Source organism: Perna viridis, chromosome 1, assembly GCF_037379345.1.
Source record: "Perna viridis isolate PV_CMFRI_1.1 ecotype Kerala chromosome 1, ASM3737934v1, whole genome shotgun sequence".
Lineage (NCBI taxonomy): Eukaryota > Metazoa > Mollusca > Bivalvia > Mytilida > Mytilidae > Perna > Perna viridis.
Genome location: NC_142445.1, coordinates 18,415,852 through 18,428,521, shown reverse-complemented (window position 1 = coordinate 18,428,521; position 12,670 = coordinate 18,415,852). Strand labels below are relative to the sequence as shown.

The window sequence follows — 12,670 nt, the reverse complement described above, 5'->3', positions numbered from 1 at the left end:
AATCTAAGCCAAACAGGGCTGGTATATAAATAATCAGTAATAAGATTGGCTCACATAGATTCCTCTGAGAGTACGCACTAATCACTTCCTCACTCTGTCAGTAAATACAAGTGTATTCTACGCATTGCATTGCTTCCATATTTGGAACGCGCGTGAAAACCGATACTATTGTAAGATACTGTGTGGATGCTCGTGTGTCATGCGGTTACAATGATCACAGTCAGATAAGAGGTGGAGGAATTGACCAGTGACCAGGGTCTGGGGGTTATCATTGGGTGCTAAATAGTAACATCAATACTCCCCGGCGTTGTAGAAAGCGACCCCCTGCGCACGCGATAAGCCGGTTAATAAAATACATTTGAGATCAGTAATTGCATTACAGGATTATGATTCTATCATCACTAGTACACGAGTATTAACATTATTATCTTATGTTTGTAGAAATGATAATATCTTACGCATATGTTTTTCTGGGATTAGTTCAAGGTGCTAAAGACCGTTCAAACCCAATTACATTGTATTTTCTGTTCTGATTCAGTATTTGGAACATTGTAGAACAAAAATGGAAATAACTTACTACTTAAAGCTTTCTTTGTCCACCTATCTATTTGAAAACAGAAACTTTTCGCACAATATTTTTTATAACCTAACGGAGAACCCACTTGTGCAGTTATGTTACAAATTGGTTGATAGAAATTGGAGACATCCGTTCATAAACAGCTACTTAAGAAACCGAAAACCACACATAGGGTGCGACTATAGTTTATAGGCTACTCTAAATTAGGACGGAGAGAAAAATCGAAACAAACTAATTTTATCAAATGTAAAACTTACATTAGATAGTGAAAATATAAATTAACAAACTTTCGAAAGGGTCAAATAAAGCCTATAATATAGCAATTTTGACCCCCCTGTAAATTGACTTCTAAATGAATTTCAAATATGTGTAAACCTCCATAACTGTAAAATTTCATAAAAGTTAAGTAAAATTGAACATGATGTCAACGAAGTAGAAATATTATAGAAGAAAACACTTTTCTCAATAGGAAATGAGACTGACCACTGGACGGGGTCATTTACAGGTCGATTATAGTTACTTGTAATTTGGTCTAGAAAGACCAAGAAAGGGGATTTAACAAGATGTTTATGAACATCCGAATTCCGACACATACCACATAGGCCTAGATTTAGAGAAATATTTAACCATACGTAGAATACGACCATTAATCAAAGGAAAGCATTTCTGTTACGTAGGCATATTGTTCGTCATCTTCAATTATTGTGTAAGTCGGAAGTATACCTGTTCATGGATCTTATAGCTTCTAAAATCATACTGTCACTTCATACCAATTTTTGCCAACAAAAGCAGTGGTGGGTCTAGGTAGGGGTCTGGGGGTCGAAACCCCACTTCTGTTGGACAATTTTGTTAATTTCGTGAAAATTAGGGCAAAATAAGCAAATAAAAGACGGGGAACCACTTTTCTTCTGGACCCCCCTTTTCAAAATTTCTTGATCCGCTCCTGGAATGTGAGCTATGAACAACACAAAGAACGCTGCAACAAGGTTTTTGTATTTCTTGATTTTGTAACCATTTAACATTTTAGATTGCGTGAATATTTGATTCTTTTAGTGATATTTTAGTGATTACTAGACCAAATATTTCATTATTATTTGATTATCTAGAACTGTATTTGACTACTAAGGAAGAAACTATTTTCTGATTTACTGATATATTTACCGATTATATCCGCAAAATATTGTGATTATATCTGGATTACTGGGACCCCCGTTGGAAGCCCACTAGGTACACTTTCACATGTTTTTATTATTATTATTATAATTATATCTTCTTTATAATTAATGTTTTCTGTTCAACTTTTCAAAATTAGGATGTTCAGTGTGGAAAAAATATGTCGTGTCAACACTTTCTTCGTATAATCTTCAGACTTTTTTTTATGATTTTCCCCCTGTGTCATTCCAGATATGGATTGTTTTGACGGATACCCACATTATCACTCTTGACAAAGGGAAGCTGATACATTCTCCAAGTGTTTATTTGTAAATAATTGTGGTTAAATATTTGTCAAAAATTGAACTTTCGGAATACCAAATCAGTGACGCGTGTGATGCAAATAGACGAATTAAATAAAATGTGCATTCAGCAAAACACTCAGGGGCGGATCCAAACACTTTGAAAATGAGGTGTGCCAGCCGGGGTTCCTCCGAAAAAGGGGGTGCTGGAACATTATTTACCATTTTTTTGTCAGATGATATATTTTCCAATAAAGTGGGGGGGGGGCAACACCTGCACCCCCTATGGATCTGCCACTGACCTTCGACATTGAAATACAATAAGGAGACCACATTATTTAGCTCTCATTCAGACTTTTTTTTTAAATGATTACTGGCTTATTACTGCATGGTGCTTGGTTTCATTCTTGGCTGAGATCATACAGTTTAATCTAAAGCTGTAACTTAGTACACGGTGTATGGTAGTACGGGACAGTACTGTATATATATAGGTATGGTTTTTCACGTGGTCTTTTGAGTCTTGATTTGACTGTTACAGTCCATGTAAATCATTTTCAAAAGGGGAGAGGTAGAAAATTTCGTGTAGATATTGAAGATGGATTGATTCTGTTGATATGCCTATTGCCAATACATGCAATACAACTAATTGAACAGATGGCCATTCGGTTTCAGGTCACCGTCGTACAAGAAAGGATTCAAGTTTTACTGCATTTCAAAATCGCACTTTCGCAACAATGCTGCGTCAGCTTTCTCCTAGGTAAGTTTATTAGCAGTGGGAGTTGGCAAAAAGTGTTGTTATTTATTTATGTAAAACAATAAAACACACGTTACATGTTGCATTTACAAAAAATGCAGACAGTGATCGAATACTACTTCTTAATGCGAAGGTTATTCCTCGGGATAGACACAAAACACATACATTAGTGCATCTCCCCGATACATTTCGGAGCGGGCGTCGATGTGACCAATGGGCGAAGCAGTGTAAAAGTTCTCCCTAGTAAGGGATCAAGTTAAATCTTGCAAGATCGAAGAATCAGTTAAGAAAGCGTCATCATGCTACTTTTGTGTAATAAAAAGAAATGATGGTATAGAATGTAAGTCATATAAAACAATAACTTGGTTTAATCGTTTTATAAATAAACTTAGATATGCTATAGGAAATGATACCGCTTTCCCTTTTTGTTTCGGTCTCAAAAGTTTAGTATGGTTTCGTATAAGAATTATGCAGGGGTAATTCATTAAATGTATGTATTTAATAGTTAATCTGAAGCAGGGACAGTATCCTTGGTGTATTAAATAGTACTTTGGACAATTCCTGTAATGTTTTTCCTTTGAATGTTTATATGGTGAGATAAGTTTTGACTAATTATAGTGAAAAATGGTGCACAAATTTGCGGGAAAATTACTAGTAGCTGTACTTTTCCGTAGTATATTCTAACTAATCTCTGAGAGTCAATATTGAGTAAACTTTGTTGGCTATGTTTCTGGAATGCTTCTAATAATTATTTTTAAACAAGTTATACGACATAGCCTGGTTTGCGACAGCTTGCATTTATAAACGGGTTCAAATTCGAAACATCCCTCATTGTATTCCACCTAAATATCAAGAATAGTTTCCTATTCAAAACGTTATTCAGAAAGAGACTATTTGAATCGCAGATTGCTAATCAATCGACGTTAATGACGCCACAGTACCAAACCCGATTATACAAAATAACCTGTTCTGCTCGAAGAGAATCAACCAATCAAAAAGCTTGTTACAAAGCAAATGAAAGTATTCTAGTGTGAGAGCTAACTTAAGCATGAATCACTGATTCTCAGTTTTTGCATGCTTAATGCTTAATTGGTTGAGCTATCCTTAAAATGGAACTTAGTTTCATAACTAATATACCCATTCGATGTCTGGACAGACGGACAGTAGTATACCCATAGGTATAATGTATACCATTAAGAATTTGACGGCAAACGGTATCCCAAATAAGGTCTGTTATTGTAGCTTGTCACCATAGCACGTCTGTCAAAATAGAAAATTAAATGAAATTTGAAATGCATTTATTCCATTATTTTTCGGTGAAGCTTAAGAGAATATTTGTTACCATAGCAGTCAAACAAAAAGAAAATCAAAATGAAGCTTGAAATGCATTTTTTCTGTTTTTTTGGGGGTAGCTTAAGTTACCATAGAAAGTTGTAACCAATCTTATATCGTATTTATCAGTTCTTTTTCGTTTTTTCCCTATTTTGCTTTAAATACATTTGTCGTACAAAAATTTATAGGATTAACTGTAAAAAATACACACTTACGTCCAATTGTAAGGGATAATGTTGAAGGCGTTATAGTTAATAATGGGCGTGAGGAGCACTCTGCAAACAGACTCATTGTAAGATATTTGTCGTTCAGAGAAGATTTGAGACAAATATAGAGGAGTTTCCGGACGTAAATGATATAGTAATAATTCACTCACCTCAGAAACACCCATTATTAACAACATACTTCCTATCTCTATTAAAGTACATCCTGGTATTGCTTAGTGTTCCAGACTGCACTTTTATTTGAGCTGGCCTAACCGAAGACAATGTAATCCTTACAGATATCCAACTTTTTATATCTTCTATAACTTTTTATATCTTTTATAAAAAGCTAATCACTTGAATAACTTCGTGTAATAGTAGAACCAGGCTATTGCATATTTCGAGTTAAAGGGTTTTCTGGAAGAATAAATTGTCACTGAACTGTCCACACGGATAGGCTGATACAACGTCCAAAAGAGATATTATCGGAATGATCAAATACACAATAAGTGTTATTCATCCATGTATTTGTAGGTAAATATAGATGTTCTCCGGGGCAGTTTCCGATTTAATCGTAGGAGGAAGAATTACAGTTTTATTTAACAAAATGTGATTTATTGAAATTCAATTTTAAAATGAGAATTAACTTGACGTCAATTGGACTTATTTCAGTGAAAAGTGCATACATGTATCGATGTATAAATCTATGCTTTGCTGTATGTGTCTCTTTATACTTATATCTGATTATCCCTAGTTAGATAGTATACATATATCAATGCACTGATTTTTTAGTGGATGCAGATACCTTTTCATAGTTACTTCCAATAACTATCCTCGTGTGAAATAAATGTAAATGTATACATAAATAAAAAAAAATGTTTGTTTTTTTTTTTCAAATTGAACTGTAAGATAACCAATCATATAAAGAATAATTATCATTATAATGGCATACCCCGTTTTGATATCAGAATCGCATCATATTAGTTTAGGCTATGATAGTATTATATGCAATTTTATCCTAGGCCTGATATCGCATTTTTTATAATAGTATAAGTAAACAGTTAGCTATACTTTCTAAACTCTACACAAAAATGGCTTTTAAAACAAAGAGACGCATAAAACAAGTGTAGAAATAATAACTTTCCTGTAAAAGATATTCATCTTCAGGTGGCGTGATAGTACTTTAATTTCGTGCTGAATTTGTTGATTTCATTTGAGGATCAAAGGACATTCTGCTGAGTTATTTGATTTAGTAGTTAAGACTGAACAGAAAGCACAAAAGACTCTAACCTTACAAACTAGACATTGACCCAAACAGGACCAATACCCCCGCAGCCTGTTGAACCCTGTACATTTGGGAACCAATGTAGATTCACGATTCATACTGGACACATTTTTATGGTGGAAAGATTAAGCACATTTTACACACAACATTGCTGCCATTTATAAAACACCCAACTCCAAACTACAATCGGTACTATTTTTTTGTTGTTGTTGATGTTGACAACACAACAGGATACGAATGCAAATTTACTTTAAAAACAAATTCCTGACAATATGCACACCCAAATATGGTAATTTAACACCGATCAAGTATCATACTAATCATGCAAGGAAGTGCTGCGGACAACACGAAACCCAGTTTTGCAGTCCAATAGCCGTCATTCTACGTTTGCCCAAACATAAATTCCTGGCAACATCCACATCTATATTTGGTAATCTAACACTCTACTGAGTTTCACTACAATCATGCAAGTCGTTGATGAGGAGTTGAGGAAAACGCACCAGACCAAGTTCAAACAGCCGCCACTTCTAAAATCTAACAACAATTAAGGTTCATAATGATCATGCAAGTCGTCGAGGAGGAGTTGAGGAAAATGCATTAGTTCAAATTTTGCTGAAAAATGTTTAAGTTCAACCGCCCTCATTTCTACAATTTTTGTCAAAGCATTAATTCCTGACAGTATGCACATCTTCATGTTGTTATATTACATCCCACAATGTTTCATAACATTGATGCAAGCTGCCTAGAATATAGTGCGGACAGACAGGGTGAAACCTATATACCTCCCCAAACTTCGTTTGCAGGGGGCATAACAATAGCTCTTCCACAGTACGTATATTTTCAATTTTTGTTTTTGTTTCAAAAACTAGTGAGGGTGATACACTGAGGACAAATAAAAATAGTGTATGCTGGACTTGTATGCAAGAACTGAAAGGTTCCTAAGTAGTGTAACCACACGAATAGAAAGGATAATAAAAACAAAGGGAGATAAATAATTAACAACATATTAAGCTACTATGGAACAAGATATACACAAGTAATATATACCATTACAATGTAGGTCTTGCTGCCAAAGGTCTAGAACAAAAAACCATGAAATGACTGCAGCCAGTAATAAATAATCAATTAGGAAAAGAAAACAATAACAACACTGTGCATTCTGCATAGGTTTATTTTATAAACTTTTATTAACAAAATGTGAATTTTACAATGTGTAAGAACAAATTTTCTTTAAATACATACTTCTTTCTGTTTACAAGGCTTCACAACAGAAAAAGCATTCTAGCTAACAGCCAACATAATAAGCCTGCAAATCATTATAATTATAAGATGAATATTTCATCATGCACCAAAATAAAATAGATGTTTGCCTGAAAAAAAGAAGAGAAGTTGTAATTGTCCAGAAGAGTAGAAAAAATTACAAGACAACAAACATGTATTAAATACTACTGTTGGTCTTTTCAATGTTCAGGGTTACTTTGTCTTGACATTTATTCAGTGATTTATTGCACTGGATTACTGCTAGAATAATGTGTTATCTGATTAACCTATAATAAGATGTTTCTGACATAATAAATGTTCCCCTTTACACGAGTGCTCAAAGGTTGTTGTTCAACATTCAGGTTCATAACATTAATCCCAATGATAAAGAAATCTATGGTTGTTCAAGATTAAATGTTGATATGGCCTGAACCATCCTTACCATTTTTGGGCTTATATTTCATTTTAATTTTAGAATTATCAAATACATGTATTTAAATTAGTATGGACAATTCTCATGATTGGATGAGGAACATCAAGTATTATTTGCATCCCCCAGTCCCTGTTGTTTTTTTTTTTTTCAGTGGGATTAACCAGACTTGAAATCTTACGGTAAAAATCTTATTTAACACAACAAATTCTGTTTCTTTAGTGCATGATAAAACATCACCCTTTTAAAGCATTTGCAAGTCAATCTGTGTTCTCACACATGTCTTATCTCTAATCCACACCTCTTTACTCCTGTGAAACCTCTCTTGTATTTCTCATCGAAATTGTCAAAAAGGTCCTCAGTCTGGCTTTTTCCTATAGCTTACAATTTTATTTTTTTTCTCATTCCAAATTCTAAGGACATAGAAACAAGTTTTAAAATTCCATAGAATACATATATTAACAAAGGGTATTTCAAACTTTTATGTCAAATGAAGTAGAATATAACTAGATGTGATGACACTTTTAAAATATATATAAATATATTCATCTGGTTAAATCATTTCTAGCCTACCAAACCTTAAGGTAATTTTCACTAGAAAGTATGTTTAAACTTTAATTCTGTATCAAAGGTAACTAGCCTAAAATGATACACTAATAGAACATGTATCCCAATCTAAACTAAAATAAACTCAATATTAGAAGGCTTCCCTAGACTATAATGACTTGTAATACTTCACAACAGACTGTGAACCTTCAGAGAAATGCTATGAGGATTCTGAAGCAGATATAACAAAGTGCCTGCCACCAATAGAAGCCCCTTCACCTTATGGAAGAAACTATGGTGGCCCGAAAGTAACACCATACCATCCAATCTTCTCCCTAAGTAATACATCTAGTACACTGTGGAAATAGATCCAAAAGACAAAGGCTTGCATAACTCATTGAATATGTAAGTGTAGTAAACGTTTCATCTCAATAATAAAATAATTGTTAGACAAGTTTATGGACTAAGTTCAATTTGCTGCAAGGAACAACTTGACAATTTTTGACGTTGTATGAAAATTGAACATAAATTGAATCTACAAATAATACTAACTAAAATGCATATAGAAATCATTACATTTTGATTATATATCCAATGATATATACAAGCCTTGACCATACTAGTAATAGATGTATAACATAACTTCTACCACACCAATGATGAATCTAGATAATATGGTAATGATTTTCTTCAGTCAGATGACAAAACAAAGCATTGAAAGATTCATATCATAAAACAATGGAATTAACAATATAAATCTGTCAAAGCAAAATAGGTAGGAAAGGATGTTCTTGGACAAATGAAATAAAAAAAAAAGCTTGAAATTGTTCCCTTACAAGGTTTTAGCAAGACCTAAAGAATGTTTGAATGAAAAAACAAAGCAATGCTTTAATGAATGCTATGTCAAACTCATACACAATTGTAATATCCTGATGTCTTTTTTTATTGGGATAATATTTAAAGTTTTACACCACTATTATTGTCATATCTTGATGTCAAGGGAAAGTCTTCTCTTATACATATAATAGAACATTCAAAGAATTTATCAGGAAATAAAGGGAACAATATAAAGAATCAAAACAAATCTGAACATTTCCACCAAAGCTAAGTACAGACCAAACTTTTTCCAAACATAAATCATAAGTATGAAGGTACTATTACATGTATGTTAATATGTATATGTGTATGCATGTCCACTTCTATACTACAAAAATGCTAATAAAACCTTTGAACACTTCAATAAGAATGAATGGAGAGACAGTTATATAGGAATAAATTATGAGTAATCTGTACCTAGGGACTTGATACGGTAGATATATTGCCAAAATAAATATATGGCATGAAAACTTGACTTTGAGTTAAATGAAATGTGATGTTATTATAATAATTACATACCTATTGATAAACAAACACAAAATCCTCATTATAAAAACTATCAGTTTCAAATAGCCTTTCAATCATGCCATTTTATACATTAATACAAGTAATACTTCAAAATAATATTTAGGATTCCCTATGACTTGCTGTAAACATGAATAGGAAAAAGCAAAAACAAACATAAGAATAAATCATCTGCCCTTAGATGAAATCAGCAAGAAAGAAATTTTCCATAAAGAGCGTAGTAAACAGCAGTTTTTTTTGGAAGTACCATTTTAACAGCCTTCTCATTCATGAGATTCAAAATCATTACAGTAAATACACTCATTTTATAATAATTAATATCAACAATTCAAGATAGTTTCATACCAGAAAATGCCAAAGTTAATATTTAGTCAAGCAACAGTTATAAAAAAAAAAAACAAAGTTAACTAGCTAACAATGAAACTTTCAAGCTTCAGAAATAAGTAGACTTACTCAACATAACAACATTCAAAACAGTAACATATCTACAATGACCTGAGTGCAACTATAGCGCGAGTACATACAAGTAGTGTGTCAGTAATACCTCTCATGTTTAGGTGAGAGAAAAAATTCTTTCTTAAAAAAAAAAAATTCCAAAAAAAAAAAAAAAAATCTTTTGAAAAAAAAAAAAAAAAAAAAAAAAAAACCAAAACAAAACCGAAACACTTTTGTAAAAAAAAAGAGAACAATAAAGAAACACTTTTGAAAAAAAAAAAAAAAAAAATTAATAAATAAATAAAAAAAAGAAGGCTTATTTTGTTAGTTATTCAAATATGCTGATGATTGAAGATGTTTTCTGTATGTACTAGATAAAGTTAATAAGATGATCCAAAAAATTTAATTGATGACATGTAATCCTATACAACATATTGAGCTTTTCCTTATTTCTTTATCAGAAATACATGTATCAACAACTCATGGGGAGATAAAGACTTTTACTGACACATTAGTTGTATATACAATATCATTGCCAATCTGAATATCAGAATGCTGCAGATGACAGAGTACACTGAATTTTCAAGGGACACAACACTTTAATCCCTTAAAATGCTTCAAGGAAATTGCAACTTAACAAATTGAATTGTCATTTATGTATCTTCCTTCACCATTAAATATATCAAATAAATATTTTAGACCAAACCCTTCCACATCATAAATATGCTATATTTTACAATTTTCCTTATATAATTAAATAAACAAAATTCACAGTTAAACCAATTTCTTTATCCCAAAAATAGACCTTTTTAACATTTCCCTGTAAAATTCTAATGGCAAATAGAGAAAACATTGACATGAAAATATTACAATTTTCCTCATTAAAAAAACCCAACATTCATCTATATATCACAGCCACATTATACTCAACAATTATTCTAACCTTCAGAAAAACATGCTCTTACATAAACCAGATTGCATGTATGAATGGCACATATCATTTTCAAAATGACCTTATTTATAGGATAACTACTCCACATGATACTATGAAAACCATTTAAAAAGATTTTTTTTGCAAATGAAAGAGCTCATGAAAGTCCTATATAACAGACTGTTTTCAAAATGATATATTTAAAAATCATATATTATGCTATACTAGTAAAGAAGTGTTCAAGATAATGCATTTTCATTTTGACAAATTCTATAATAAATATCAAACTTCAAAGGATGACTGAATCAATTTCAAAGAAAAAAAGCAATACATGTAACAGCACTGACTATACAAACAGAATCAAACATTCAACATGTCAAACAAGCTACAACAGTGGTATACAGGATATGTAAATATATGTGAAAAAAAAGCTTCAAATTCAAGTAGCACTGTAATTAGTATCAGCATTTTGGATTCACGTTTGTTATTGCTAAATGCAAAACAAATTTGAAATTTATACAGATGTGTAACGAATTAAAAAAGAACAAAACAACTATGTATAACTACAAAACAATCATAAATTAATTAAATACAGCACTTTAAATATAAAATATTAATACAAATAATAAAATACACACTTCACATACATTCCATTACATTTATCACATATATGGAAAAAAAACAACATTCACAACATCATATACAAACGTTCCCTATTCTCACCCTTCTATCAAATAAACTTATGAAAATTTACACAAATATTCTCCCTCTCAGACTCATATACATATGTATTATTTACAAATGAGCTCCATATACATAGAAATATTCAAAACATTCAGAAGATCATGAAACATGCAGAGTTATTTCCCTTGCTAATAAGAGTTACTCCCCTTGATGATTTAGATGATGATTATATTGTTGTTCCTGTGATCTGTGCTAATGAAGGATATAATGCTACCAGTATGGCAAACAGTAACATCAGCAATGGTATACTTGAGCAGAATGATAGCTGAAAAATAAATAGAAAGCCATGACAGTGACAATAATAAAAGAACCTTTGAGAGCACGGTCACATGCCTCATGCCTCCTCTATCCTAAATACAGCACAAGACTATTCTTTTATTTGAATTTATATACGTTGAAAAAGTATATTACTTTTTTAGTGAATAGCTTAATTAAAATTCATAAAGTTGTTTAATTAAGAATTATGTTATTGGTGCTGGCAAGAGTAAGCTAATTAGTTTGAGTTTTATTAAAGGCTAAAAGATGCACACCAGTTGTTTCATTTGTATATGACTACACGGATGGTTGACTCATGGACATTTCCCCCTATTTACTTGGTTATTCATCAGAGATTTTGTAAAAACATATTTGCAATAGACACATGTATTAGATTTGAACGATTAACTTTGTTTGGAAGTAATGGCTATCAAGAATCCTCTTGTTTTAACACAACATATTCACTTGAGAAGCTACCACAAAAATGACTTCCTTGAAAATGCACCAAGAAGACATTGATCCCATCTGCCATTGAATATTGAAAATATTGATAATGTGATTATGTCCTTTAGCAAATATTTCCTGCGATTCATAACAAGAATGTTAAACCAATCAAACAGACCCTGCTTTGTACTACAATCCGACATGCTGAGATAGGTCTTATTGTGCTAGCTAACAGAAGCAACAGCCCATAGATAGGCATGTCACCTGACTCAGCCATATTATCATACCTGAGCTAACCACGTGTCACTCTACCCACTAAATACCATAAGCTTGGTGGAAAAGCAGTTACTAATAATTTTAGTCATTGGTGTGACTTGGAAATGGATCAAACTTACAACCTCCCACACTTAAAGTGAGCATACTACCCTTATACCACTAAGGTAATTAACATTGGATATAAAAATTTTTCTTACCACTTTGCTTCTATCTGCCAGTTGTTTTAACTCATTAGCCATATTGGCTATTTCACTTTTTAGTGCTCCATTCTTTGTAGAGTATGTATCACATTGTTGTTTAAGACTGGCTATCTCCTCATGTGCTTCAGACAGCTGAAGATATA

General features: G+C 32.2%; 1 protein-coding gene across 21 annotated transcripts in view; it reads right to left on the bottom strand.

Moving 5' to 3' along the window:
- Nucleotides 1-11,051: 11,051 nt before the first annotated feature.
- The window catches only part of LOC148627578 (uncharacterized), a 46,725-nt gene continuing 45,106 nt past the window's right edge, over nt 11,052-12,670 (bottom strand). For 20 of the 21 annotated variants that reach the window (XM_088575080.1, XM_088575117.1, XM_088575146.1 and 17 more), the window contains 2 exons: nt 12,525-12,659; nt 11,369-11,617 (listed from right to left, as the gene is read on the bottom strand). In XM_088575080.1, coding sequence (XP_088431206.1) covers nt 11,519-11,617; nt 12,525-12,659 — 234 coding nt within the window. In that variant the 3' untranslated portion in view covers nt 11,369-11,518. Of the gene's footprint in view, nt 11,618-12,524; nt 12,660-12,670 lie in introns of all 21 variants that reach the window. The other variant, XM_088575240.1, reaches the window with a different exon arrangement.